Below are 27,955 nucleotides of genomic sequence, written 5' to 3'. Positions count from 1 at the left end.
CCCCAAAAAGGATCTGGTGGCACTTTCAGAGTGGTAAGACATCAGCCATTTTGAATTTTAAACCTCTCGGAGACAGATTAGATAAGTATAAGGACGGGAGTAATGGCAATTTTAAGATGGCACTAGTGGTAAACAAACAACAAAATGAGAGCAAGACTGACACATGAAAGCAGTAGTATGTTATTAATGCTGAGAACTGTTTGACTTCTACTATGCTAAATAAATCATTATTCATCTTCCTTCTACTTTTTTTTGCAATGCCAGTCCATCTGTTGGTCGTTGGACACAGAAGTAACCATATGCTCTTTATGTATAAATCATCCGCCACAGCTCGTTCCATTTCAGTTCTCTTTGGTAAAACATGAATTTAGCACATTTTTCCTCCAACAGCCCTCTAAGGTATTTCCTGTCCCCTAAAAAAATTAACCCCATAGTTTTTTCGTTTTTTTTTCCCCACTTTCATAAATCTAGTTATTGCTATCTTCAGTCCCTTTAATATTTTGATAGACCCCCAAACAAGTCTATTATAACTTGATTAGTTCTTGCTGGAGTTGGGATGGTCATTGCAGTCAGAGTAATTTTGAGCATTTATTTAGTGATTAGATCATTTGTTTCTTCGCTGATATGTCCTCTTATGCAGACGAACCGTCTCTCATTAGAGTGCCTTTTAGATGGGAAACCAGAGTGGGGAAAAAAAACGCACACATGCACGTACAAATGCTCGACAGTCGCAAATCAAATACACTAAGCATATTGACAGTGCCACGGGTTTTGCTGACTGTCATTTAAACTGTTATCAAACAGCCAGGGAGATGTGTGGGAGTTTCAGCTGTAATTTGACAGTTTTGGTGGCACTTCCTAACAGGAGAGCTGTGTCTGCTGTTGGCTCATCTGCTGCTACAGCCTGACAGCTTGTTGAGTTTCCAAGCAGGAAGCAGCAATAAAAAAAAAAGGCTAAAACATTGCAGATTATGTGCATTTGCTGCTCTGTTTGTAGACTCTTGTTACACCCGTATTACAGGATCGTCCTGCTTAATTTCCTCATGTGACAAATTGTGACCCAGCCCCGCTCCTCTTCCCTTCGCCAAATATCTGTGAACCTGGACCTGACAACGTGAAGCAAACATACTTTTAACAAACTGACAAAATCTGGCAAAGACTACCACACATATTGTCTGTGAATGCTGCATGTGAATAATTGATGGTATCAGCCTGCTTAAAAATGCATCGCCAACCTTTCTGTCGCACAGAGAGAGGAAACAGTAATTAGCGTTCACATATGAGAGGAGACCCTGGCTAATGATCAGTTGGGTAAACACAGCCAGCTGCTAAAGGCTTTTGAAATAAATGTGCTGTTTGTTTATGACTCAATTTGGATTACAAATATATGAAAACACCATACTGATAAGTTTAGCATCCAATTTTCTTCGCATGCTACATCTGGTTTGGTTTTCAAGGAGAAAAAGTACAAGGCTTGTGAGTTTGATATACGAATTTCCCATCTGGGTTTGTAGTTTTGTAAATGTATTTTTTTTCTGGTAGAGGTGGCCTTTATTTAACAATAACTGGGGATAAAGGTGACAAAAGTGAAAGAAAACAAGACAATGAGTGAAGTTGCAGCAAAGAGGCCTGAGCTCTAACCTCAGTCTGCTGCAAAAAACCTCAACCTTTAATTCAAAAGGCCTCCTATCAACCAGCAGCTATAGATTTTGCTTATTTAAGTTTAATGTCATTTAAGCAACTCAAGATTAGATAAGAGAAAACGTGACAATAAATAGGGTGAAGTATTACACAGTCCATTTAAGTCTTAAAAGAAACCCTGCATAACATGTGAGATTAAGTGCTGCCTTGCCAAAAAATAGAAAATAAAAATTGACACATAAATTTAACTAATATTTGTGAGCTTCCTATTGGATAGTTCATGGAAGTTACTTAACCCCAGCTGATGCAATGAGCAGCTTCTCACTACTTTAACATCCATATGGACAACCTGTGATCATTGGAAAGATGGTCTGCTTAAGAGGAGTGAAATTATTAGCATACATGAAGCAGAGAAAATATTAGTGAAATCTGGAAGAATAGTAGGAAATAGAGCAGTGGTCTCAAACTGCATTCCTCAAGGCTGAGTGTCCGGCAACTGTTAGATGTCTCTTTGCTTCAGCACACCTGGCTCCATTAGCAGCTCATTAGCATAGCTCAGAGCTTCACTGCATGCTAGTGAGGCAGTTTCACCAATTAGTTAAAGTGTGAGGGACAACGGGCTCATCAAAAGGTTGCAAGACTCTTGACCTCGATCAATGCAGTTTGAGCCCAGTGCTTTAGAGGAAGAAACGTGGTCAGAAGAAGACCCTGAATGACCGTAAATGTTTGGCGACAAATGACTGCTGAACTCAAGGATGTGTTTAATAGTGAAAGTAAGAGCTGTGTAAGCATAAGAGACCACTAATCAAAACAGCTAACCGGGGAGAAAAAAAAAGGTACATTTTGCAAAGGAGCATAAACACTAGCCTCTGGAGCAATAGAGTCCATCACATAAGGACATGTGATATTATGAGTCCAGATTTCCTCTGTTCCAGAGGGCTGGGTGCATTAGAGTAAGAAGGGAGATAGATGAAGCAATGTACAGATGATGACTAGTGTCTACTGCAGCAGTCTGTGGGGACAGCATGACCTGGGGTTGCTGCAATTGGTCGGGTTCATATGATGTCAGCTGACTGAATCACTAGGTTCTTCCATCAATAGATTGTTTCTTGACTATTGACATGGGGATATCCCCAGATGACAATGCAAACTTCGTTAGTTGAAATTGTGAATGAGTGGTTCAGGGAGTGTGACATTATTTTCACACATGGCTCGGCCACCAGAGTTCAGACCTTAACACCACTGAGAATATTTGCAATTTTCTGAGGAAAGAATTGAACATTGGTCAGACTTCTTCCATCAATACACGATCTGGGGGAAAAATTTATCCCATATGGAAATAAATCGTGACATAGCAGAAGTTATGTGTGCTTAATCAAAGCAAATGTGTGCTTTAATCAAAGTTACAACTGACATATTTGTTAAAACTGTCACTATGTCTACTATGAGACAGATAATCACGAAAAAAGTCAAGTTACAGTTATTGTGTTTTTAACATTGTTTTTAGCAGTAAAAATTAAATGTTACCACTCCCAAACTAAAAAGCACAAATCCATATTTGCACTGAACTCCCCTCTGGATCTGCATGAAATGGTTCGTTCCTGCTTAGCGCACTTGACTGTGACGGTGAACAGCAGCAGTCAGTCGAAGACAAGAACGACTTTGGCTGTTACTATGCTGCCTAGAAAAATAATAAAGTTAGGTTTTCAAAAAAAAAATAGAGATAAAACTGAGAAAAAGACAAGAGTGTCAACTTGTAACAGTTTTTCTCTAAGAGAAATGGGTAGACTGTGTGAGATTATCAACCATTTAGCATTGTTAGCTTAGGTACAGACTTCTGTTTGCCTCCATTTCACTAGCATTTAATGAACGAAGGAAGAGGGACAGATTAACTTGTCCCTGTACCTTTTACCACACTTGACAACAGGTGAGTCAGTCAGCAGCAGCTCTAACCCTCGATACCAGCATAACCCTTCACCCCCGCCCCAGTGAAAAAGGTGAGCAACACTGTGTTCAATGACAAGCTAGTTAGCATCATTCCTGTGAGTCAATAGGGATTTATCTGTGTCTTTGCTCTTTTTACAATTACACAACATAAACAATATATTCATTATTGACAGAAATTCAAACAATCTTTATAAAATAATAAAGTAAAGGCTTCCTTCTGGACTGCAGCCAGTCCACACAGTTTTACCTTAGCTTGCGTTTAAATTACAGATATCTGTTGCCACGTCCCTCCTGACCCGTCCTCTCCTAAGTGAAATTAAAGCTGCAGAATGTAACTTTTAGAGAAAAATATATATATATATTTTTACATATTTGTTAATTTTGTTGTGAAAGTATGGCATGAGAGATAATGTGTGAAAAATTTATTTCCTCTGCCTTCCGCCATTGCTATCTAGAAACAACTAGAGGCAGGAGTTGGGTTTTTAGTTTTGTCAAAATCCTATGTGGCTGCTCATCTTCCCTGCCCCTCGCTCCGTGCTATGCTGCAAATGTTGTGAATGCTTAGATTAGTTAGCATAGCTACCAATGATAGCAAATAAACAGTTTTCTTGCTTGATAAGTTGTTTCTCCGCCATTAGCACATTTATCAGAGATTGATCAGCGATGAGATGGATTGACAGCATTAAGACCCTCCTGATTGGTTCTGATTGGTTGTTTTTGGTCGGAACGTAGCATTACTTTAGCTGGGAATAGTAGTTCAGAGCGGACGTGGAGGAGATTGATTTTTTTTTTCACAGATTATCTGTTTCATAGCAAATTGTCACAACATGGTGACAACTAACAAATATGGAAAAAACATATATTTTTTTAAATTAAAGTTATATACTGCAGCTTCAATAAGATGCAACTAGATAGCATTTTATTGTCTGGTTTGCTTCATGTATATTTTACACGTTGTCTGTGACTGTTGCAAGTGGGGAGAGACCTTTGAGTAATCTAAAACTAATAAAAAAATTTAAGCAACCTAATTGATGTATTGTATGCGGACTGTTGCATTTAAAATTCACTAGCAGAAAATATTGTACTAGTATCAGTATTGGACCAAAGAATGCAAGGCAGTTGCATGCCTTTAAAATTGTGACGCTTTATATAGGTCAGTTAGACTCAAGAAATTGTAACAGTAGTTGTGAAGGGGGGGTCCAATAAAATTTTTTGTCATGGGGCCCAAGATTCCTGGCGGCTCCCTGATGGGAGTTGACCCTGAAGTCCTGAATTACTTAAGCCTTGGAGAGAGAAGGAGCTCCCCTGTGTCTCCCAACAAAGTCCTGAGGTTCAACTGGAAAGGTTAACACTGGCATGAATGCTCAGGCTGGTTAGCATGGCCACCAATGATGGCAGATAAACAATTTCCCTACAATGGTGAGTTTTTTCTCCATTAGCACATTTAGGAGCGTGTACACTATTCAACTGACAATGCTAAGACCTTCCTCCAGGCTCTGACTGGTTGTTTGGGACTAGGAGCTGTAGGATGGGAGGAGGTAGAGGAGCTTGAATTTTGAGTAACTGTCACATGTCTCTTTTCTGTGTCATTAAAAAAAAACATTAAAGATACTCAATGAGATAGTCTCTCAATACCATGACGTCCATCCATCCATCCATTTTCTCTACACCCTTGTCCCTCAGTGGGGTCGGGAGGGTTGCTGGTGCCCATCTCCAGCTAACGTTCCGGGCGAGAGGCGGGGTACACCCTGGACAGGTCGCCAGTCTGTCGCACGATACCATGACGTATAAAACATATTTTAAAAAATATAAAAAAATATATACCCTACTAAGACTAAAGACTTCACATTAAACTGAATCACAAACAATGAAATTAAAGGTCAAAAAGACTAATCAAGAGTTAAATTCCCTCATTTATACTTTTTTGTTATTTCTCCTCTGCAGTTGCACGTAGTATAGTTTTTCCACATTTAATCACATTCCAACCACAAATATCAAATTACTTTGTAGCGATTTGAGAAAACAAAATCCTGTTTCGTGTTTACCGAATGCGGCACACAACGATCATCTGGAGGAATCTGCTTTGGTCAGATGAGATCAAAACTCTTTGGTCTCTTCTTGCAAAACAGTATGCGCCGTGGATGACTAAACTGCACATTGTCGTGAACACAGCATTCCCACTGTGAATCATGGTGGTGGCAGCATTGAGCTGCACTTTTAGCGAGAATATTCAGACTTCTAGCAGCAGTACGCAGGTAATGAGCACAACAGCCGTTTTAAATTAGTAACTAATTAATTCAGCAGGTTAGAAAAAAAGACATTTATCTTCAGTGTGCAGCTCTCTTGTGCTTTGATTTGAACATGGTACTCCGGCTTCCTCCCATAGTCCAAAAACATGACTGTCAGGTTAATTGGCTTCTCAAAATTGCCCCTAGGTGTGAGTGTGTGTGTGCGTGGTTGTTTGTCCTGTGTGTCTCTGTGTTGCCCTGTGACAGACTGGCGACCTGTCCAGGGTGTACCCCACCTCTCGCCCGGTACGCTAGCTGGAGTTAGGCACCAGCAGCCCTCCTGACCCCACTAAGGGACAAGGGTGCAAGAAAATGGATGGATGGATGGCAACAATTATTCATAATTTTAAAGAAAGTAAATTAGTTATTCTTTGCTGCTGTCTTGAACTTCTTTGAACCTTGAATCTCACACATTGTTAGCGCTCTTGTTACGTTTCCCTTTAATTGGAATTATAAGTTTGGCATGTCTTAAAGCACTCTAAATTAGGCATTAGAACACCAATGCTGAGAAATTCTTAACAGAACAGATCATTTTAGGAAGTCTTGACTTTAACTCTGAACATCTCATTTGTTAAGATACTACAACAAGTAGACGACTGAAGCAGTAGATAAAAAAAAAGATCAAACATATAAATAATTTTTTTAAACTGAATTTAATTTTATTTAGATTGAGGGATTCTGGAATGTATTGCATGTCTTGTTCATATTACAAGGGCAGTAAAGATTTTCATTTAGTTTTTGTCTTTCCCTCTAGAGTAAAATGACAAGAAAATCCCACACTAGAAGAGCCCTGACCCCGCTGTGCACAGAGATTAAGGTAGGTCACAGCACACCATCTGTCAAAGGAAGACATTTGTGGCATGTTGGATATATATTTTACCTGCGGATTTAAAGATGAAATTGACTTCAAATATTTTAAAATTTGTTACGATAAAAATATAAAAAATAATCTGATGGTAAGCCAAAACCTATGATTCAAGTTGAACTCCTCTGACTGCATCTTGGTTTTTAAAAGTTCTTCCCTTGAGTCTTGCCTAGTTTTTGTTTCCCGACTGCGTCTTCTGTGGGCCTTTAATTTTCCCTGATATCTTCCATCTGTTTGTTGTTAGGGCATTTAGTTTTTTGTTTCTCCCTCCACCTGTCAGTCAGTCTCTCAGTGTCCTTTGCTTAATACACCTGCTGTTACGTTTTAGCTCTCTGAATCCATGTTTACTCCCCTGCTAGCTCCTTTCTGTTGTGTAAGATATTTTGTTCCACTTTGCTACTTTTGTATCTTTTTATGCGTGGCTCTCTCTGTTCAGCAAACCAAAGACATTTGTTTCCATTCAAAATAGGAAATTTTCTATAAACCATTGCTGCCTCCAGTGTATTCCTGACGGCTTCTTTAGGAGCTAAAGCCTGAAGGTTTAAAAAGCATGGACCCGATAGATGTCAATCTTTTTGAATATTTTAGTCGAACAGCCACCACGGCCACTTGCCTCCAGCCATTAACCGGTTGACAGCTTGATCCAGCCATGGAGCTATCTTTCTGTAGGATCCCTCTGCCTTCTGTAATGCTTGACTTGAGGAAAGTCAGGCTTGCAGCAGTAATCCTGCTCAGTGTCTTCCAGCTCCCTGGCCTCATTTCTCACGGACCTGCTTCTATGCACAGCCAGCTAGTTGCCCATAACAAAATTATCCAGTTAGCTCTCAATCTGATCCTGCCGTGGAGCCATATGAAACACGCTTGCCACAGATGTCCAGCCTCAGAGCTGGCACGCATTGTGGACATTTTGCAGTCCGGCACTCTGGCACTGATTGTTGATAGGTCTGAATCCAGAGCCGGCCTGAGGCAAAAGCAAAGTAAGTCACTTCTTTGAGGCTCTAGGCCGACATAAAGCTTCCATGAGGCCTTAGTTTCCCATATTGTGTAAATCTCAAGCCTTTTAATATTATGTTGATAACTAAACATAATGATACAGTGATTTTTTTTCTTCTCCTGTTTAGATTTACATAAGAAAATACCTGACACAGATTGAATTTTTGGATCATGTCCTTACTGCTGAAGAGAGGAAATGATGGCGTGTAGCAACATTTTCATCATTGTCATATTGACGGTATTACTTGGATGTAGTGTCAGTCTGCTACTGCTGCGTGTTGAATTCTTGTTTTTCTGACAGTTTAGCATCAGAATAGTTTTAGGGAACATCGGACTACAAAGAATAATGCATCATTGATGTCCTGCTGCCGCTGGACTGGATTTGAGTCAATGTAATTTAAATAGGTTAAAATAAAAAAATAAGTTGAAGATAATAATAGGTCAGCTTACTAAGATGTGTTTTATAGGTCTGATTTCATATTCCAGAAAAAAGATGACCCTCTCAAATTGTCATGGTAGTGTCATCCAGCCCCTGCCAGTACCATATTTCTGTAGCTTTCTTCTAACCAAACAACCCAGCGGCTGGAAAATTAAAATGTCAAAATTCTAACAAACCCGAATGGACTCAATATGCAGGCCGACATATTGGCCTATTTTTTTCACCACCAATGAAAAAAATAGGGGAAATAAGTAACTGAATTATGTGAATACCATTAACTCTGTCAGTGAAGAGCATCCAAGCAGACATTCCTTATGTGTGATGTTATTCAAATGGATAAGCACAATATTTCTGTTTTTGCCCAATATTCAGTGGGGAAAAATGGAAGATTTCAACAACGCTGCTATCGTTGTTTCATACAATTATGAAGGGAAAAAGTATCAAAATAAAAAGTCACCCTGATAAGTTTGACCTCAGATCACTCATATCAAGTTCTCAGACCATAATTGGTCAGTGTAGTGCTTAGGCTTGTTCACTGTCATCATCAGGAAAGGTTGATTGCTGCTTTTGGCCCTGTGTAAAATAATTTTTTACATTTTCCTGGGAGAGTGAATACTGGGTATGCTGACAAATTTATTTGTGCAAACATTACACCATGTGGTAAAAAAAAAAAGCTGGCTTCTACAGTTATATTTTCTTTTAGAAAAAAAAATCCCTGAAAAAAGATTTATGTATGAGGAATTGAAGTACCCAGATAAAGAAAAGAGCCTGAGGCGTGTGTGCATGAAAAATGCACTTGAAGCAGGGGAATAATTTCTTCACCATTTTGCCGTGTTTTTAAAGATGGCTGGAATAACAATAACACTACCTAGTCCATCTGGTGTGGCATTGTTTTTAAATCTTCTTTGATATTTTAGATGTGCAAATGTCTTTGTGTACATAACCTCTTTTGGTTTGAAAACTTCATCACAACAAAACAGTTCTTGGATATTGTTTGGGCAACAATTCAAATGGTAGATTTTATATGTTGTTGTTTCTTCGGGCACTGGACATTAACTTAGCATTCTTTCACAGCTTCTATACTGTTTTTTCAACTGAATACATTTATGAAGTTGACAAGTTATTGTTGCTTTAACATTTCCATTTTTCCTGGTCTATTAAAATCTACCACACATTACATTTAACAATAACTTTGCAGGTATTGTGGCAGATTGAAAGTAGTACAAAAAAAATGATTGCAAGTAATTTGGAGAGGAGTGTTTTTATAGCACATAAATTGTTAGAAATGTAATATGGGTGCATAAAATGCTTTGTACATTAAAGAGCTGTAATGAAGAGCGTGTAATGCAATATGTTAGTTTTCAGGTTAGTAACCACGGCAACCACATGACACTACATAGGTAGGACTTTGATTAAATAAGCGGATGAGCTGGTCTTTGCTTCAAATGCAGATCATGCACAGTCTGAACTTTAAATACAGTAAGATTTTCTCTGAGGCCTTCAGGTGGACATTTTTATTCTCTAGTTAATACACATAGACACATAGACCATCTTCATCAGTTCATTTTAAATCCTGCATCATATTCAAAAACAATCAAATTATTATTAATAATAATGTCATCAAAAGCTGCCAATGCTGCTCATCTGATGGAGACATAAGAGAGAAGCTACTATTCTTTTAAAAACAGATATAAACATTTGTTTACCAGTTGGTTTAATAGTTAAAATACAAGAAAATTGAAAAACCAACAGACTCATAACCAGTTTACAGGAAAGCATAGAAATGGACTCATTTATCTCCTTCCCGGCTATCAGCAATGTGGGCTGCTGACGCTGTGCTGCTGTTGGTGTCGAGCTCTCAGTTACACAGAAAAAGCTGGAAGACATTACGTTCTGTCTATTGTTCACGTTTCCGCACCGTACAGAACAAATGAGTTCGAGTGGGTCGTTTACAACCCATCAAATATGGAGCGGCAGCACCATTTCTTTGGGATCAATCAATCAATCAAATTTTATTTGGATAGCACCTTTCAGCGGCAAGGCATTTCAAAGTGCTTTAGATAATTAAAATAAAAACAGGAATAAACAGTGAGAAAGAGAAAAAGATTTTGAAAAAGATTAAAACAAATAAAAAAAACGAATAAAAATAATAATAATAATCAAAAAAGATAAAAACATTAAACCCTCAGAGTTTTAGTTAGAACGCCATCTAACAAGGGTACTCACACCTTAAAACCTTCATTAAAACATAGACAGTGAGAATAAGAAAATAAAAAGTAAAGATAACAACATTAAAAACATCAAAGACATCAAAACCGGCACTCTAATCCTAATTTAGTCATAAGCAACTCTAAACAGGTGGGTTTTAAGTTGATTTTTAAAGGCACCCAGTGTTTCAGCTGTTTTACAGTTTTCTGGAAGTTTGTTCCAGATTTATGGTGCATAGAAGCTGAATGCTGCTTCTCCTCGTTTGGTTCTGGGGATGCAGAGCAGACCCGAAACAGAAGATCTGAGCGGTCTAGATGGTTGGTACAGTAATAACAGATCTTTAAGGTATTGTGGTGCTAAACCGTTCAGTGATTTATAAACTAACATCAGTATTTTAAAGTCTATTCTTTGAGCTACAGGGAGCCAGTGGAGGGACTTTAAAACTGGTGTTATGTGCTCTATCTTCCTGGTTTTAGTGAGAACGCGAGCAGCAGCATTTTGTATCAGCTGCATGATTGATTTATTAGTCAGACCTGTGAAGACGCTGYTGCAGTAATCAATGCGGCTAAAGATAAACGCATGGACGAGTTTCTCTAGATCGTGCTGAGACATAAGTCCTCTAATCCTGGAGATGTTCTTCAGGTGATAGAAGGCCGACTTTGTGACTTTTGTGTCCTTAGGACACAAGAATCCTTAGGACACAAGGACACCCTTGTGTCCTAAAGTCACAAGGGTCCTTAGGACACAAGGGTGTACACAAGGGTCTTAACACCCTTGTTCTGAAGGACAAGGGTGTTAAGAAAATGGATGGATGGATGGATGGATGGATGGATAACCAAAATTCATTGATGGTTTTAAGTAGTTGAGGGATTGAGCACTTCAGATTAGACAACATTAAAATAATGTCATCTGCAAATAGTCCAATTTCAGATTAAATACTTTTTATTCTGACACCCTGCATGTTTTGATTGTTCCTTATGGCAAAAGCCAATGGTTCAATTGCCAGAATAAAGAGGAGAGGTGAGAGGGGACACCCTTGACGTGTTCCCCAAGCTAGATTAAATGAATCAGATATAATATTATTAGTTATAACTGAGGCTGTGGGTTTATTATAAATTATTTTAATCCAGGTTATGAAATAACTACCCAAGCCAAATTGAGAAAAAACATTGTATAGATAATTATGTTCCACTCTATCGAATGCTTTTTCTGCATCAAGTGAAAGTAAAGCTGTATCGGGATGTTCATATTTAGCTTGCCGCCCCTTTATGAATCCGTTCTGATCAGGTTCAGAAAGAGATGGTAAACATTTCTCAAGCCCAAGTGCTAGTAGTACCTTAGATATTATGTTGGCGTCAGAATTTATAAGAGAGATTGGTTGAAAAGATTCGCATCTGGTGGGAGGTTTTCCAGGTTTAGGTAGTACTGTTATGATTGCATTTTGTAGAGAAGGAGGTAATTCTTTAAGGGTATAACTTTCTGCAAGCATATTATAGAGGGACTGTAGTAGTCTGTTTTTAAATATTTTATAAAGGTCCAAAGGGATCCCATCCAGACCAGGTGTTTTCCCTGATTTAAATTTATCTATTGCATTTGAAAGTTCATCTGTAGATATCGGGATATTCAGCTCTGATTTAACCGTTTCAATAAGTGTGGGAATATTTATAGAGTTAAAAAATGAATCAAGTAATATTTGTGATATGTGTCCTTTAGATGTATATAATTTTGAGTAATAATCTAAATTTAAAGAGATCGTTAATTTTTAGAGACTCAGAAGTATTTTCATTTTCAGTTGTTATTTCATTTATTGCCCTTTCATTCTGCAGAGCTTTAATGCGCCAGGCTAGAAGCTTTCCTGCCTTTTCTCCTTGATCGTAATAGGATTGTTTCAGCTTGAATATCTCTGATGAAGCTTTGTTAGTAGATAGTTTGTTATATTTTGCCCTTAATATTAGGTTTTGTTGCTTTTCTTTAGAATCCTTTACATTTATCTCAAGGTCAGTCTCTTTAATTTGTTCTTCAAGTTTTACCATCTCCAGGAAGTTTCTATTTGTCTTATTTCGTGTGTAACTTATCATTTGACCTCATATAAAAGCCTTGAAGGCTTCCCATATAATAGATGCTGTAGTCTCAGATTTATTAAGGTTGAAATGATCATCAGTATTTTCCTCAATATATTTCAGAAAGTTGGGCATTTGCAGCCAATGGGGTTTCAATCGCCACATAGGATTACATTTAAAGGCAATTAGGGGTAAAAATTTAAGCAAGCATAGAGAGTGGTCGGAGATTAATATGCTTTCATAGGTACAACCTTTAATTCTGGCAACCAAAGGATTTGAGATTAGGAAGTAATCTATATGGCTATAGCTATTATAGGTAGTTGAGTGACAAGAATATGCTTTCTTTGTTGCCTTCTGAATTCTCCAAATATCTTTTAAATTTAGTTCAGACATAAAATGTTGTATAACCCGTCTACTTTTAGAGTGGGATAAATCTAATCCTGATGATCGGTCAAGATTAGGATCTAAAGTACAGTTAAAGTCTCCACCAAAGATGACATCACCATGGAACGCTGTAATGGAATGAAACAAATTATTGTAAAATTCAGGGTCGTCTATATTAGGACCGTACAGGTTATCCAAAATAAAGTTTTGGTTCATCAGTGAGGTATAGATTATTATGAATCTTCCAACAGGATCAGTATTAATTATTTTTATACAGATAGGCAAAGATTAATGAATCTAAATTGCCACCACAGCATGTGGAGAAAATGAGCTTGAAAATACTTGACCTGGCCATCTTTTTCTTAGTCTTGTAATTTCGTTTGTAAGCAGATGTGTTTCTTGAATAAAAACCACTTTTGGCTGGTATTGTTTAAGTCTATTCATTACTTTCATGAGTTTGATCAATTTTCTAAAACCTCTTACATTCCAGAAGATCACATCAATGATGGACTCGGTACTCATTCGCTCCATATCTTTAGTTTTTTGTCTCAGTTGTAGGAACTTGCATTTTGCACCTTGAGAACACTAAACATTTACAAACATAAAAAAACTTTGAGATTCCCCACCAGTGGAAATCTCCGACTCCACTTCCCCTCTATTCTGTGACTTGGTTATGCTACTGATCCTAGAAAAATAAAAGGAGCAGAAAAAACGTCCACTTAGTCAACTCACACCACAATTTTAAACTATGAACCCCATCATGCTATTAAGAAATTACGCCCCACCGCTGTGATAGGGAAACTTAGTCGAKATGTWCATTATCCAGAAACMCWGATYAAATGTAAYGTTAATTATTATCAAACCTTRCTAACGCCATTTAGCGTGTTAGTGTGGTTACCCGTCAGTTTGTTGTCCTATTTKCCGTATAAATTCCTCCACCTCCATCGGAGTGTGAAAGAGGAAACGATTCCCACGGTGGGAGATCCTCATCTTTGCTGGGAATATAAGTCCAAAGTTTATATTCAGCTTACGGTTTCACTATTGTTTCCGTTGTTTTACCACCTCCGCGGACAGGTCAGGGAAGAACATCACATGGCAACCATTGTACATCGCCTTTCCTTTCAGACGAGCTGCTGTCATCATAGACATTAATGTCTGGCTGATTAATGTCTTCGCTCCTTCACCCTGAATAATGTGTAGTTGCGCCACTGGCGGGGTGCCTGGAGCGCTCTGCCACTGCAGCCTGTGAGCCCGTGCGATAATGGGGGGAAATGGAAATGTGGAAATGCATCCCGCCCCAGATCCTCCATCAACCACTTCTGGAGAAAAGTTGCGATGTCCCCTTGCTCTGTTTTCTCGGGTAATCCCACAAGTCTTAGACTAGGTCTCCAGTAGTCATTTTCGAGTACATCCACCTTCAAAGTGAGCTCTTGGGTTTTCTTCTTTAAGGACGCTTCTTTGTTTGTTAGCGAGGCAATGCCATCCTCCAGGTCACCAATACGAGTTTCTGCAGAGGTAAGCCTCTCGAGGAACAGTCCAATTGTGTCTTTAATTTCTTGGTTTGAATTTATAATCTCACATAGCTGCGTAGAGAAATGAGATTTTAAGGCTTGAATTGCTTCCATGAGGTTAGTTTCAGAAACCTGGGAGCTAGCGCTAGTCCCCATCATGTGCTCGGTTTCCACTTCGCTGCTAGGGTCATCTTCGGCTCCCTCTTTGGTGGCTGTTTTCACTTTTAACTTGTTTTTAATCGGCATCTTGGAATATTGAATTGAGTCTTTTATTCTTACAAAAAATAACTTGGCAGTGGTGTAAATATCCAAAGAAAGGATGTGTTGGTCGGAGCTCAGATCCCAGCAACCGCTCAGCAAGACGCCATAACTGGAAGTCGCTCCCCCTGATTTTTAGTAAACTTTTGCACAATACTCCATTTAAGATATCAAAAAAGTACATGAGTCATTCATTTGAGATGAAAGAAAATGTGTAAGATATTAACCTTGCGAGTGCATTGGTACTCAAGAAGACTAATAACGTGTGTAAGAACTTACAAGTATTGCTCAAGGCTAAGCTTTATATAATGAACTGTTGTGGATGTGATGTCTAGCTAACATGGAAAACAAATAACTGCTGTCTTCAAACCATTCATTAAATTAGGTGGTTTTTTCTATGCTGCTTTGTGGGATTAGTGGCCTTTATTCACAGTTTTTAGGCAGGAAAGCAGACAGAGAGAGCAAGATGGTGGAAGATCTGTAGCCAAGTATCCTGAAATTGTCGATCTCTGGACTCATAAAACATGAACCATTATTCAGCATGCTGGCCACCCTGGACAAACATTTGTTCACAGCTGTCTAGTAATTTCTGCATTCATCTTTTTATCCATCTAGATTAGTCTTCCAGACCAGAAAAGCTTACCGGTAAAACCAGATTACCCTAACGGTGTGTGACGACGACATTAATGGGGTGATCTGGCTTTCCTTCCAAAGGTTTGTGTTAAGATTGGAGACAGTTGGATCAGTGGTTGGATCAGTTTTGCTATGATTGAAAGACATCCAAGAGCCAAGTTGGAGACCAAGAAAATCTGTCACAGACTTCACTGTTGAAATGAAGTCAACAGGCTTTTGTACTTTGACCACTGTTTAAAATGGGGGTGGGGGGGAGTTATTTATTAACTGATTAAGTTATGTTTTAGATTGTTCTTGAAAAACTAATCAGTCACGGCTGATTAGTGGGTAAACTCATGGCTGCACAGTGAACCCAATGATTTTTTTTAACAGCAGACAGCCACTCCCCTCTCTTGCAGGTACTGCGTACTCCCACTAAATCTTTTAGGGATACGCAGTACCCTGCTGTACCCCCTACTTTTACCCCTGCTTTTGGAGGAATCACAGCTGCAAGTCACTCTGGATAGGTCTCTATATGATTATGTCACATCTTGCCAGGAGTATTTTTGCCCAATCCTCAAGACAAAACTGCTCCAGCTCCTTCAAATTAGATGGTTTCTACTGGTGAACAGAAATTTTGTATCTTCCTGTATTTAGCATCCATCTTCCCTTTGACTCAGACCAATTCCACGATCTCTGCCGCTGCTGGAAAAACATCCCCACAGCACGCTGCTGAAACCACCAAGTTTCATTGTCAGTATGATCTTCTTGGAGTGACGAGATGTGGCGATACATTTGAAGTTTTCCACATGGAGTTTAGGTGTTTTGATGGAAAGCCCTCTCTTGGCAGGTGTGTTGTGGTAACATCTTCTTTGCATTTGATTATATTAGATTATCAGAGATTTTTTATATTTTTTTATAACCCAACCCTGATTTCTACTTCTGAACAACTTTGTCCCTGACTTGTTAGAAGATCTCCTTGGTTTTCATGGTGGTGTTTGGTTAGTGGTGGTGGTGCAGCCTCCAGGGCTTTACTTCAATAACACATTTAAATACAGGTTCTAATATAACAAAACACAAAAAAAATGCCATGGGGAAGAAGATGGATTAATACTTTCACAAGACTCTGCACATATTTAAGATGAGTTTGTTGGATTTCTACATACCTGTGTCTGTAGGGATGGAGTATATGAAATAAAACTGCTGTCTAATTGTGTCAAATATCAAACACTCAACATCTAATGGCAAAAGTGAGTCACAACTTTGGATGATGGAATTACATTTTACTGACAGAAATTTTTTGTTTTTATTTTAAGACGCAAAAGTAAAACAAAGTAGATGTGTGCTTTATTTCTTGCACGAAAGAAAAGAAAAACAGCTAAATTTGTTCATGAATATATGATTAGATGCTATGAAGATAGAATTGTATGAGGTAGCTGTAGGAAGTATAACATCATTTTCAAATGCAGATAAATAACATGAGGAAAAGTTGCTGAAGCAGGGAAATGCCTGAAACATGCAGGGTGGTGTGGATTGAGGACCAGGATTGAAAAACAATGTTCTGGAAGGTTGATACGACAATAACATAATCTATAACATATTTATAATGCATTTTGGTGCTAAGCCATTCAGTGATTTTATGAACTAAAAAAAAGTATTTTAAAGTTCATTGTCTGGGCTACAGAGAGCTGGTGTAAGGACTTTAGCAATGGCTCCATTTTCCTAGTTTTAGTGAAAATACAAGCAGCTGGACCAACTCCAGCTGATGATCAGCACTAAGAGGAAAATTACAAGTTTAGGGACGGCACAAAACTGGTGAAGCAGACCAGTGAAGCTTCTGTTATGTGTTGCAAAGGAAAATGTTATTAATTCATTTTAAAAGATTAATGCTGTAAGTGGTTGCCAAAAGCTTTTTGCCACTGCTCATTTAGTAGCAAACGTCCATAACCTTTGGAGCTGCTAACGTGTTTCTTTGATTTTACTGTTTTGTGTTTATTTTTCCAATCTTCATTTGTTCAACTTTGCATCTTTTTGCTATGGCAAAGGCAAACCTTTTAGTATGCAGAAGAAAATCAAAGCGTCTTTTTTCTATCTCGTGAGCCAGTTGTTAGCAGCTATCATATCTATTTAATATGATGTGATATTATTGCTCCTTATAGATCTACCACAAGCCTTATGTTTCCTAGCTAAAATATTTACTGGCCTCAGGACTCTAATGTCTTCATTTTACCATAAAATCAACTGCTAAAATTAAACTCCAAATTCAGTTAGCTGCGTTTCTTATTTAGGGGCCCAGAGTTAAAGGCCAAGAAAGGCACATAATTAAACAATTACAAGTTAAATAATTTTTTGTTAGTCAGAAAATATTTAATTGGTTGTGTCAATTCTCTTTTGGTTTTTACATTTTAGTTAAGTTGTAAGGCTGAATTATTAGATCAAAGAGTTGTTGAGCTGAATGTCAGCCTGACTTCTGACGGTGCAGCATTCTGAATATGAAAACTCCACGTTTAATGTTAGAGCAGGTAGCATTGGTAGGTGTTGAGCATTTCTAAGGATGTACAGTGACTTTTCACAGTTTAAAGTTTTGTCTTTGACAGTTTATGCATAGCTGTAAGTCACAACAATTGAAATACTACACGTTTAATGTTTGCTGTAAACTGATGAAGTAATTTTTACACAAATGGTCCCATATTTATTATCACATTTATTGAAACGCCACAAACTTTAGTGTTTTTGTTGAGATACCATGTGATAGATCAATTATGCCTAATGTATAATTGTAAAATTGTTGGGAAAGGATACATGTTTTTCAAAATTGTTACAGAAATGAAACATGTGATGCGCATTTGTATTTGTTCTTTATTCTTATTTCCCTACATAAAATGCAGCGCAGCCAGTTCCTTTCAGAACTCTGCTAATTAGTCCACCTGTGTGTCCTTTAATTTGACTATAAATGGAGCTGTTCTGTAAAACCCTGAGTCATTTGTTCGGAACAATAGTGAACAAACAGCATTGTGAAGCCAAGGGAACAGTCCAGATCCATCAGGGATCGAGTTTTGGATAACCTTAAAGCAAATGGCTAAATGCAGGTTAACATTTAAACTGCACAATTGTTACAGCAACATCAGTAAGAGGACTTTCCAGTGCTGAATTTGATCAAAGTCCTGAAGCCACACAATGGTAAAAAGGTCAGGAAAAATATACTGCAGACAGATGGAATAATAAGCAAGAATAGCTGCCACGAAGAACAGAGATTCAAGTTGACTTGTGTTATGCTGGATGAGCAACGTTGGACAGATTCTGTTGTGGATTCTGAAGTGTTTTTTATCAAGTCTGACTTTCTTTTCCCATCATCCAAATCCAGAGGTGATAGAAGGAGGTAAAAATAAGCCGTATTTACTTAACAAGATAAAAAAAATAAACCTAACTAGAATTTAGGAAAAAATCCAAAACAGGAACTTATGAAAACACTGGGGTGTCTTGCATCAATTGTTTGAATTCTAGACAGGTGAGTTGATGAGCATATGAATGAACAATGGAAACAAAACCGGAAAGTTGTTGGTTGATTGAAATCGTCAACGATTGTTTCAGAAGCAAACTTTAATTTATCTCAAAGTTGTTCTATTAGGTCAAGAGCCTTGCTTTGTGCACTGGAGTGCAGTCATGTGGAAACAGGAAGCAGACCATTACTAAATTATTTCAATGCAAAGCTGGAAACTATAAGTTGTGTAAAATATCTTGCCATGCTGAAGCATTAAGAGTTTCGTTTACTGAACCGAAGGTGTCGAGTCCAGCTCCTGAGCAACTGACCCACGTCATATTCTCCCTCTGCACCCAACTTCTCAGTTGACACAATGTATTCAGGCCTGTGCAGTTGTCCTGGCAACTGCCTGGAGAACTAAGCTCGCCAGACAAAGAAGCATTATCCGTCACTCCAAAGAACATGTCTTCAGTGCTTTGCACTTTACCTGGTTGATGTAAGGTTTGGATGCAGCTGCTCAGCCATGAAAATCCATTCCACAAAGCTCTCTGTAAGCAGTTCTTGAGCTAATCTGTAGGCCATCTGGAGGTTGGGGAGTCTGTACCTACTGACTGCTGAAATTTGGCAACCTCCAGGCTTGGTGAGTGAGTGAATTGTTTTGGTAATAAGTGTATATGTTATATAAGTTTGAGTTATAATTATTGTGTGGGCAGACTGTTTAAAACAAAGCTAGGCTAATGACGATAACCCAAGCTTTGAACATCCCACAGAGAATTGTTTAATCAAAGCTGAAAAATAACCAAGGGTGGGTGGAGGTTCATTTTAAGCCACTTTATGTCTAAATTATTTTCTATCAGATCTTTCTGATTCTATTTAGCCATGATTCTCAAATATCTCTGACATTTTCTTGGTGTTGTCTCTGAACCTTTCAAGATCAAATGTGTAATGGTGACTGAACTAATGATTACTTGACTTCTAGTTGTTCGAAACAATAGTCAATAACACCTGGAGCCTCTCTTTGCTTGATTAGATCGGCTGTTTTTGTGCTTCAGCTCCCGCTGGCTGTTTCTACGTGTCTCTCCTTCATCTGCTCTCCAACTGTCATTTGTTCCCTCGTCCCACTCTCCCAGCTCTCATTCTTCTGGGGATCTCTGTCTTGCTTTTTCACTGTCTCTCACATTCCCAGTCAAGCCAAACTCACAAACACAAATACACACAGTGCCGTGTACTCCCAGGTGGTGAGTGGTTGCTTTGAGCAACGGCAACAATGTCCCTAGTGTTCAGGCACTGTCACCTCTCCTTACGCCGTCTCCCATTCCATTATCTTACTTGTTGCCGCTATGTCCAGCTTTCATCGGATCTCTTTCATCTTGTCCTGATGTTTCTTCTATTTCCATCTTGTCTGTAGTTGCATTTCAGTGTCTTGTGGTATTATCCTGGCGGATTCGTGTGACGACATTACTGAAATTCTCACCCTTTCTCTGACAACTCCACAATCCCTCAGCATGACATAGTTTTTGACACATCTGAAGACTCTGAGTGAGAGGTAGAAGAGAAGAGGAGGAAGGAGAAGAGATCACAACTGTCATTTTATATTTGCGATCAGTCCCTGATCTGGTGGTGGGAGAGAAATTGAGGGTTTGGTGGGTTAGCTGATGAACTGTAACGCATGAAAAAGAGGAATCCTTGGTGGGAGAAGGAGGAGGGGGAAGAGAGTGACATGGTGAATGAAAGCTCAGAGAGCAGGAGAAGCAGGAGAGAGAGGAGATGGAGATTCAGAGGCAGTGGGTATTCAGAGCACAGTGTTCACACACAGAGAGTGACTTGCTGATTGAGGTGTTTCTGTATCTCGGTCATCTTAGACCATCTCTACATGAAATTCAACAGGAGCTCGGCATTCACTTTTGCACCTCTCTTTGTTCTCTTTTTTTATGCTCTCTGCACCTGCAGTCGGCTCTTTTTTTTTTTTTTACCTATGATTCGATTCCTCACCTTTTCTTTCTTGAAGCCCCTCTTCACCCGGATTTAAATATCGCACCCCTGCTCCTGTCTCTCTCCCTCCCTCTGTGCTTTGCCATGTTTCCCTATTTTTCTCTCTCTCCTTCTCTGCGAGGAGAGAAAACATCAACGGCTGAGCCACAGTAAGAGCACATGCAACAGGGAGCAGGGAGGACCTTCTGCTTTCCCACCTTGCGCTCTGACTCCTGTTCCCCTCGGAGGACGATTACAACGAGGAAGACAAGAAGATTGCAGGAATGGATTTGAGCTGGTGAAGATCTGTGGAAAAAAAACGGGATAAAGAAGGGACTAAGACTGGACTTTCACGTTGCTTTTTTTTAAGTGAAAACAAGGACTGAACAAAGGGGTGACACACAGAGTGCTGACAAGTACTTGAGACTTCAGTAGAGATGCCACCTGTGGCACCAGTGTGATTCAAGAACAGCCTGCTCTTCTTTCCACATACCTCGGCTGAATTTTAACAACGATGGCATCCAAGAAGAAGTGGTCCGAGCGCAGAGAGTTGAGGAGGGAGCGGGCATTCTCCACCCGGGATGATTTATCTGTTGCGTCAGGAGCATCTGGGCCGGGGCGTCCCACCGCCAGGGGGCGTTTCTCAGAGTCCTGGAAGAGGCTGAGCTCCAGAGGGGGCTCCACCAAGAGGGGGGCGCTCAACTCTCAGCAGCCACCGGTAAGATAGTTCAGATGCAGAGACCCCCTTGACTTGTTCCCAAAGATCAATCAATGACCCGGGGTGCTGGGAGGGAAATGGGACAGGAAACACTTCACCTCACGTAGGAGGGTGTAAAGGCTTTGGGAAGGATTAGGAGGTATGCTGAGTTGAAGAGTTTAAAATAATCATTTATGTCACTTTGTCAGTTTGTTTATAGGGTCTCTGATGTCCTCATTTGTATCAATTCATCCAACCTAATTAGCCATTTGACCTCTTTTTGACTTTTAAACAGGCTTTCTGGGTTGACTTCTTGATTTGTTATTTATTTTTATTTTCCCAACTTTTCTTCATTTTTAATCATCTGTTGCCTTGGAAGTTAATCAAAATCACCAGAGCCGGGTTTAAGTTTGGTGTTACTTTCCAAGAGAGGTTTGAAGTTTTGTAGGAATGATTGTGAACTGGTGAGACACCCCCCCCCCTGCTCTCAGAGCATCAAACCTGTTATTTGTCTAAGGCTGATGAAAATTATAGTTCCTGTTCTTGCTGTCATAACTAAAATGACCCCTGGATCTTTAATAGTATGGTAGAAAGGGTAGTATGTTACTGAGCAATCATACAATCCAAGACATTACTTGATTGATTTCTTAGCAGATTTTTAGTTGCAGTTGCTGATTTTATGGTTTTATTGTGCAGAATCTAATCATATTAGTTTTTCTCTGAAGTATTTGTGGTTATGTAAAACTGATAAAATTACTGACCCAGTGAAGTCATTCAGGCTTCTTAAATATGGATGTTGTTTATATAATTGTTAAATTCAGTGATCTACATGTTCATTGATATTCCTAGCAGTTTGACAATCCCTTCACATTACAGAATGAATATTGCTTTGGTTAAACACTAGAATTATCTGAACTTTGTGGACAGTTATAAAATTACACTTACAACTTGAAAAAATTGTTGTGAAATATGTTCTCATGCAGTTTTAGTTATTGACGGCATTGCCGTATTTTTAGCTCCTGATTGGGTTTCTTTTTCTTTCGTCTCTGCACCATGTGGAAAACAACTCTTCATGGTAGGTGGAGGAACAACCAAACTTCTCTGTAAATGTAAAATGTGATGGCTCCAGGATTCCATCGGCGCTATTTTTGAAATGTGGAACTTCACTGATGTTTATGGATCAAGGTCAGCATAACTGAAGCTGGTTAATATTTGGCAGCAACATCTGAGCTGCGAGATGAGTGGGTTGAGAGAGATGTGCTTGGATGGAGAGTTGAGATCCATTTCTGCTTTTTGGTTGGTGCTCCAGTAACTGGTACTATTTTGGACTGCTTGCATGTACTGATATTTTAGCGGCAATGACTATAGGGCATTACTGCAGTTTTTTGTTTCAGATGTGCATAAACAGATTTTTAAAAATGAAAGTCAGGTACCTTAAAAATAGTGCATGTTTTGTCTGTGTCTCCTGGATTTATGTACTGTATCTGTGTGATGGAGGATAGGCTGAGAGAGGTCTGCTGGGGTTTGTGTTGCTTAGATATGAAGCCAAGATACTGAAATACCAAGCTAGTCTCTAATCATTACTTTGAAATCATTACAATGTCTGTGTGCTTGAGTGTACTCGCTCACTTGTGTGGTTCTGTGCAATCTTGTGTGTGACTGAATCAATAAGGCAGAAGGTGGTGCAAAGAAATTGGAAAAACTGGAAAATTGCAGGCATTTTAAAAAATCCAATACTCAGAGATCACACTGGATGGGAAATAGAGTCAAATGCAGGTATGGAGAGTGGGATTCAAAAGCTCCAGGGAGAGAAACTCCCTTTGGGCTTCTACAAAATCTGACATTTAGGTGCAAATGTATGTTTCTTTTTTTCCACCTTTTAGATATTTGTACCAAAGAAACAGCAGCATACTAAAATTATTTTGACAATGATTGCAATGGTTAAGATTTTTCGTTTTGATTTAATTGTGAACTAAAAGATCTATATGAATCATGTAGCTTTATCTAAAATCAAGAATTTGATTTGGGTCTATTTTTATTTTTAGCCTGTCTTGGTTTTTTTCCATATTAGGAATAGTAGTGACTTATCATATATGAGCAGCTGCTGCAAAATCTTAAATCAAAATGATTACAGAATTGACATTTTAAACTACCTTTATCATTTTATGTTGCCACATAAAATGCAGAGCAGCTAGTCTAGCACAAGAGCTCTGTGTGTTTTCATATGACATTTTCTTTAGAATGACAATATTTCTAATTACAGCAAGTTCCTTGACAGACAGAGGTTGAAAGGTCAAAAGGCTAAGGCAGCAACTTTACAGGACTCTGTTCAGCCTTCCTGTTTTCTGCTAAAAGTCTTAGCTTCTCTCAGAGCCTAAAGGGTTCCACATGCTTCAACCGAAATGCAGAGATCGGCTCTCACTGACGTAGATCTGTTGCGAAAATTGCATCATTTTGTTTGCAGAGATGCATTCGCCTCCCCTTCTCGACACCGGGTCTGGGTCGTACTATTTCAGCAGAGCTTTGTGCGAAATGCTGTGGTCAGATGTTTGTCGCAGTGTTGTATACAGAAAACATTATTGACCTTTCACTTAAACTAGTTGGTTTTTGTATCTTCAGGAGACATGAATACTTTTAAGGAATCATGCATCAGCTATTAAACTTTGAATGAATTATATAGGAACCTTTGGTGAGTTGCAAACATGTCTCAACATATTGCAGAAAAAATAACTTTTATTCTTTTAAACAGCGTCTTACATCTTTGTTCCTCTTTTCATTTTAATCTAAGACACATTACCTGAAGTGACAATACTTAACTTTGAATCTTTTTCACTCAGTGGCGTTGAAGACTGTTAGTGACATGGTAGTGGTTATGTCATGTTTACTACTCATAAGAAATATAATTTTACTTGTCAGGACCAATCGAGGTGAAATTGTCTGATTCCAGTTACTCTAGTAGTGGGCTGCATGTTGCTCTCACCCTGTTGGCGGTTTTACTTTTACCAGGTTTTACACGATTTTTGTTGTAATCTAAATCTTTTTTTATACCGCCTGCAAGTAGGTGTTATCTCAATGTCTCTTCACTTCGTTGTTTATAAAAATCTGTAGAGATTAAATGCTCATCTTTGTTTGCCTCCTTCCATGTGAAAGCCCTGCAGTTCACCGAGCCATCTGTGCTTTACAGAGACCTTTAAAGAAACCCACCGTCGTTAAAATAAACAAGTAAAATGTTGTTTTGGTTTAAGTGTCTGTGCTTTGCCTAGTGTGTTCTGCATGGATTCTTGAGATGGTAATGTTAAAGGCTTTCACAGCTTCACAGTTCAGTTTTATAGTAATGAGCTTCATCAGTGGGACCTTTTAGGCCAGAAGACAGACAGCTTTTCCTCCCTTGTGTTCTCTCCCAGCATGAAAACAGGACAGCAAAGGCTCCCAAGGCTTGTTTGGTTCCTCTTGCTCATTGGTTGTTATCTGCTCTGATTAGACTCACTGCTGCTAATTATGTGTCTCTTTTAATTTCCTTCATGTTGGTAAAGTAAAATAATGAATTCAAAATTACTCCAGTATACATACGACCTTTAAATCGAGGCCCAACTGTGATCTCAACAGAAAAAAAAGTTTCCATTAGACACAAAAACTTACTGTAATTTTGTTTTGTCTCTGATTACAGTTCTCACCTCATCATTAAATGTTTATGAAGAAAAAACATCCACAATTACTGCATTAAATTTGATTAAATTCAAACACAACTTAAGCCAAAGTGAATCGAATTGAATTAATCTTAACTTTCTCATTTTTTGGAGTTTGTAAAAGGTCTGATGACTTTGAAAGGTCAAGTCTTATTAAATCTTTACTGTTTTTTTGTTTTAATTCTAGTAATTAAAATCCCAACTGAAAAGCATAGACTGCTTATGCATCTGGGAAAAACTACATGGTCATTTCCAAGCAATTTGATATCCACCATTCTACAGGAAGAAAGCTTATTGGGAAGTGAAAAATGTTTAAGACAACTATTACTGTCATTGTTGTGCGAGATACTTTTGTTTCCCCTTGAAAAATAGAGCTGTTGCTGGGTGGTTATTTTAGTTAGAATCTCATTATAATGAACAACAGAAAGTGATTTTACTTAATGAAACAGAAAGCACAAAAGATCAAAAAGTCGCATTGGTTACTCTGGAAACAAAGGACAGGCCTTTCTATCCTTTCTACTTTTCTTTTTTCTGCCAAATTGCTTTCACACATACAATTATTAAGTGTTCTAAAGTTTTACTAGAAAATTTACTTTTTTGGTGGCTCCTTAATAGCAAGAGCAGGCATGCTCAAAGTATTTAAATAATACTTTGATTCTCTAAAGCCTAATTGTAGAGATGTAAAATATGGGTTGTTTTCTGTTAAAATTATTAAACTGACATGCAGTTGGCATGTATGTAATACTGTACAACCTCCAGTGTTTGTCGTCATTGTTGAGTCTAATGAAGCTTGTAGGAAAACTTGACCTTTGTGTCTAAAGCCTGAAGTGACTCTTGCCTGGCAAGGCAATGATTCAAGGACAAGTGAAGACAGACGGCTTTCAACATGATCCAGGCAGCTGCAGCAAATACTGCTTTAACTAGTTTTCATTCTTATTCCTGGATTTTAAGAACCAGGATGTGTCTGTAAAGATGAGGGGTGGTCTGGCGTCATCCTTTTGGACAAACTTTTTTTTCCAAGACTCTCAGGTGGAGTTATAATGGGTGTTCATTTAGTTTTCATCACTGAAACCGCCCCATAAAGTTTTATTGATTTTTTTGAGGGATCTGTCTGTATATAATGGTGCATTATTTACCCCGATTTCTTAGAAGATCTGAAACTCAGCTATCTACAATATAGAGAAAATTCCCAAAGCAGTGCAATCTCTTTCATATTTTGCAGCTGTTTTGCTCTTACTGTGTGCATTTTTTTTCTAAAGTGATTCATAAAGCAGACTGCTTGCATAAGCCAGTGTACCCAGAAAGTCAAGTATTTGGAGGAGATTTGCACCTTATTTTGAATCAGGTTACACTGTTCCTCTTAATCCATAAACACAACAGACTCCAAAGTGATCAGAGATTAATTAAAAAATATCAACATTTGACTAAAACTTAAATTACAAAAACTCAATATTTAATAATCTCAACATTGTTATAATTAAATGCAATGATACATCCTTTATTGATTTGTTCAGAGACAATGAGCAAAAAGTCAAGATAAATGCATCAAGTTGTAAATATGCTACATTTGTAAATATGTAAATATGCTATATGCTTTTAATTAAGAAATGAAAAAGTGTCTGCTATTTTTTGAGTGACTGCTTACTCACCTAATCCTGCTTGTTTGTCTCCATTGCTCCCACACAAGCCCACCAACTATCAGTACCTTATCTCACCCTCAGCAAAACCGAAAACAGGGCCAGAGATTCTTTAGTGTGTCTTACCGAAGCTGCTATTTTGCATTTATTTTCTTTTAAATGATTTGTTATTTTTGCATTGTTCTTGCTAAACAATACATCCAAGCAATCTGCATAATGCATACAGCTCTGGAATGTGAAGCTATTTGCCCTGGTTTTAAGTTTCATAAATGTACGGTACGTAAATATTAGCAGACTCTTTCCTAAATGCACACAGTGCATGGTTTTAGCGTGTGCAAATGGCATCAGCACTCAAAGGTGCTGTTTTAGGATCAGATCTGCCTCTGTGTCTCGTCTTAGAATTAGAAGGACAAGCAAACTCAAGTTGACACTGATTCAGATCATGGGCACTGATTTATGTTCCTGCTGATGGGTGATCACCATGCTTGCAGGATTCGCGGTTGTGGTCATTAGCAAATCAATAAAGATGTAAGCTGCCTGGCACACGTGGGTTTCTGGGAATCTCTGTGGGTGCTCCAACCCCAAAGCACCCACAGAATCAGTACCTATGATTCACATCATGCAAATGGCTTCATCAGTTTGCCCGTATGTGTGAGAAACAAAGAATGTTGTGGTTTTAAATTGCATAAATATTCAAAACACTGAGCATAGATCCCTACAGAAACAGAAGGATTCAGCTGTCAAAAAACTAAGTGACAGCAATTGTGAAGTCTTAGCTAACTAGCTAATTCCGACCTGCGAAGTAATACATTACATCTGCTTGATCACAGCAGACTTTAGAAGTGAAGAAACGTCATGGAGACCAAGAACATAGGTCAGAGATAAAACTGAGCTAAAGATTGAAGCCTAGTTGAGTTGTAAAACAATATCCCAACTTTTGAACAGCTCACAGAGGACTGTTTATTCCTTCATCTGAAAGTGAAAAGAGCATGACACAAACTAAATGAAGAGGCCAGGCCAGTGGTTCTTAACCTTTTTTGAGGTACTGAACCCAACAGGTTTCATATGAGCATTCACTGAACCCTTCTGTAGTGATAAATAAAATATGATTTTTCTCCCCCCAAATTCAAGACATAGGTGTGACCCAACTAGAGTCTAGTTGGGTCCCAAGATCACTAAATCTTCTTAAAAGGTAGAGTCTCTGAGAACAGTTCTTCAAAATATAGTCAGTGTTTTCAGCAAAGTTTAGCTGACTGTCCAGGAACGACCCAAGGTAT

The 27,955-nt window shown here is 38.5% G+C and overlaps 1 protein-coding gene across 10 annotated transcripts in view; it reads left to right on the top strand.

Annotated features, from left to right (window-relative positions):
- The first annotated feature begins 6,630 nt into the window (after nucleotides 1–6,630).
- trpm3 (transient receptor potential cation channel, subfamily M, member 3) overlaps nucleotides 6,631–27,955 on the top strand; it is a 162,483-nt gene continuing 141,158 nt past the window's right edge. For 9 of the 10 annotated variants that reach the window (XM_017306747.1, XM_017306742.1, XM_017306745.1 and 6 more), the window contains exon 1: nucleotides 20,961–21,376. In XM_017306747.1, coding sequence (XP_017162236.1) covers nucleotides 21,173–21,376 — 204 coding nt within the window. In that variant the 5' untranslated portion in view covers nucleotides 20,961–21,172. Of the gene's footprint in view, nucleotides 6,694–20,960; nucleotides 21,377–27,955 lie in introns of those variants that run through there. The other variant, XM_017306744.1, reaches the window with a different exon arrangement.

This window comes from Poecilia reticulata, linkage group LG9, assembly GCF_000633615.1.
Source record: "Poecilia reticulata strain Guanapo linkage group LG9, Guppy_female_1.0+MT, whole genome shotgun sequence".
Taxonomy (NCBI): domain Eukaryota; kingdom Metazoa; phylum Chordata; class Actinopteri; order Cyprinodontiformes; family Poeciliidae; genus Poecilia; species Poecilia reticulata.
This window is presented reverse-complemented; position numbering and strand designations above follow the sequence as displayed.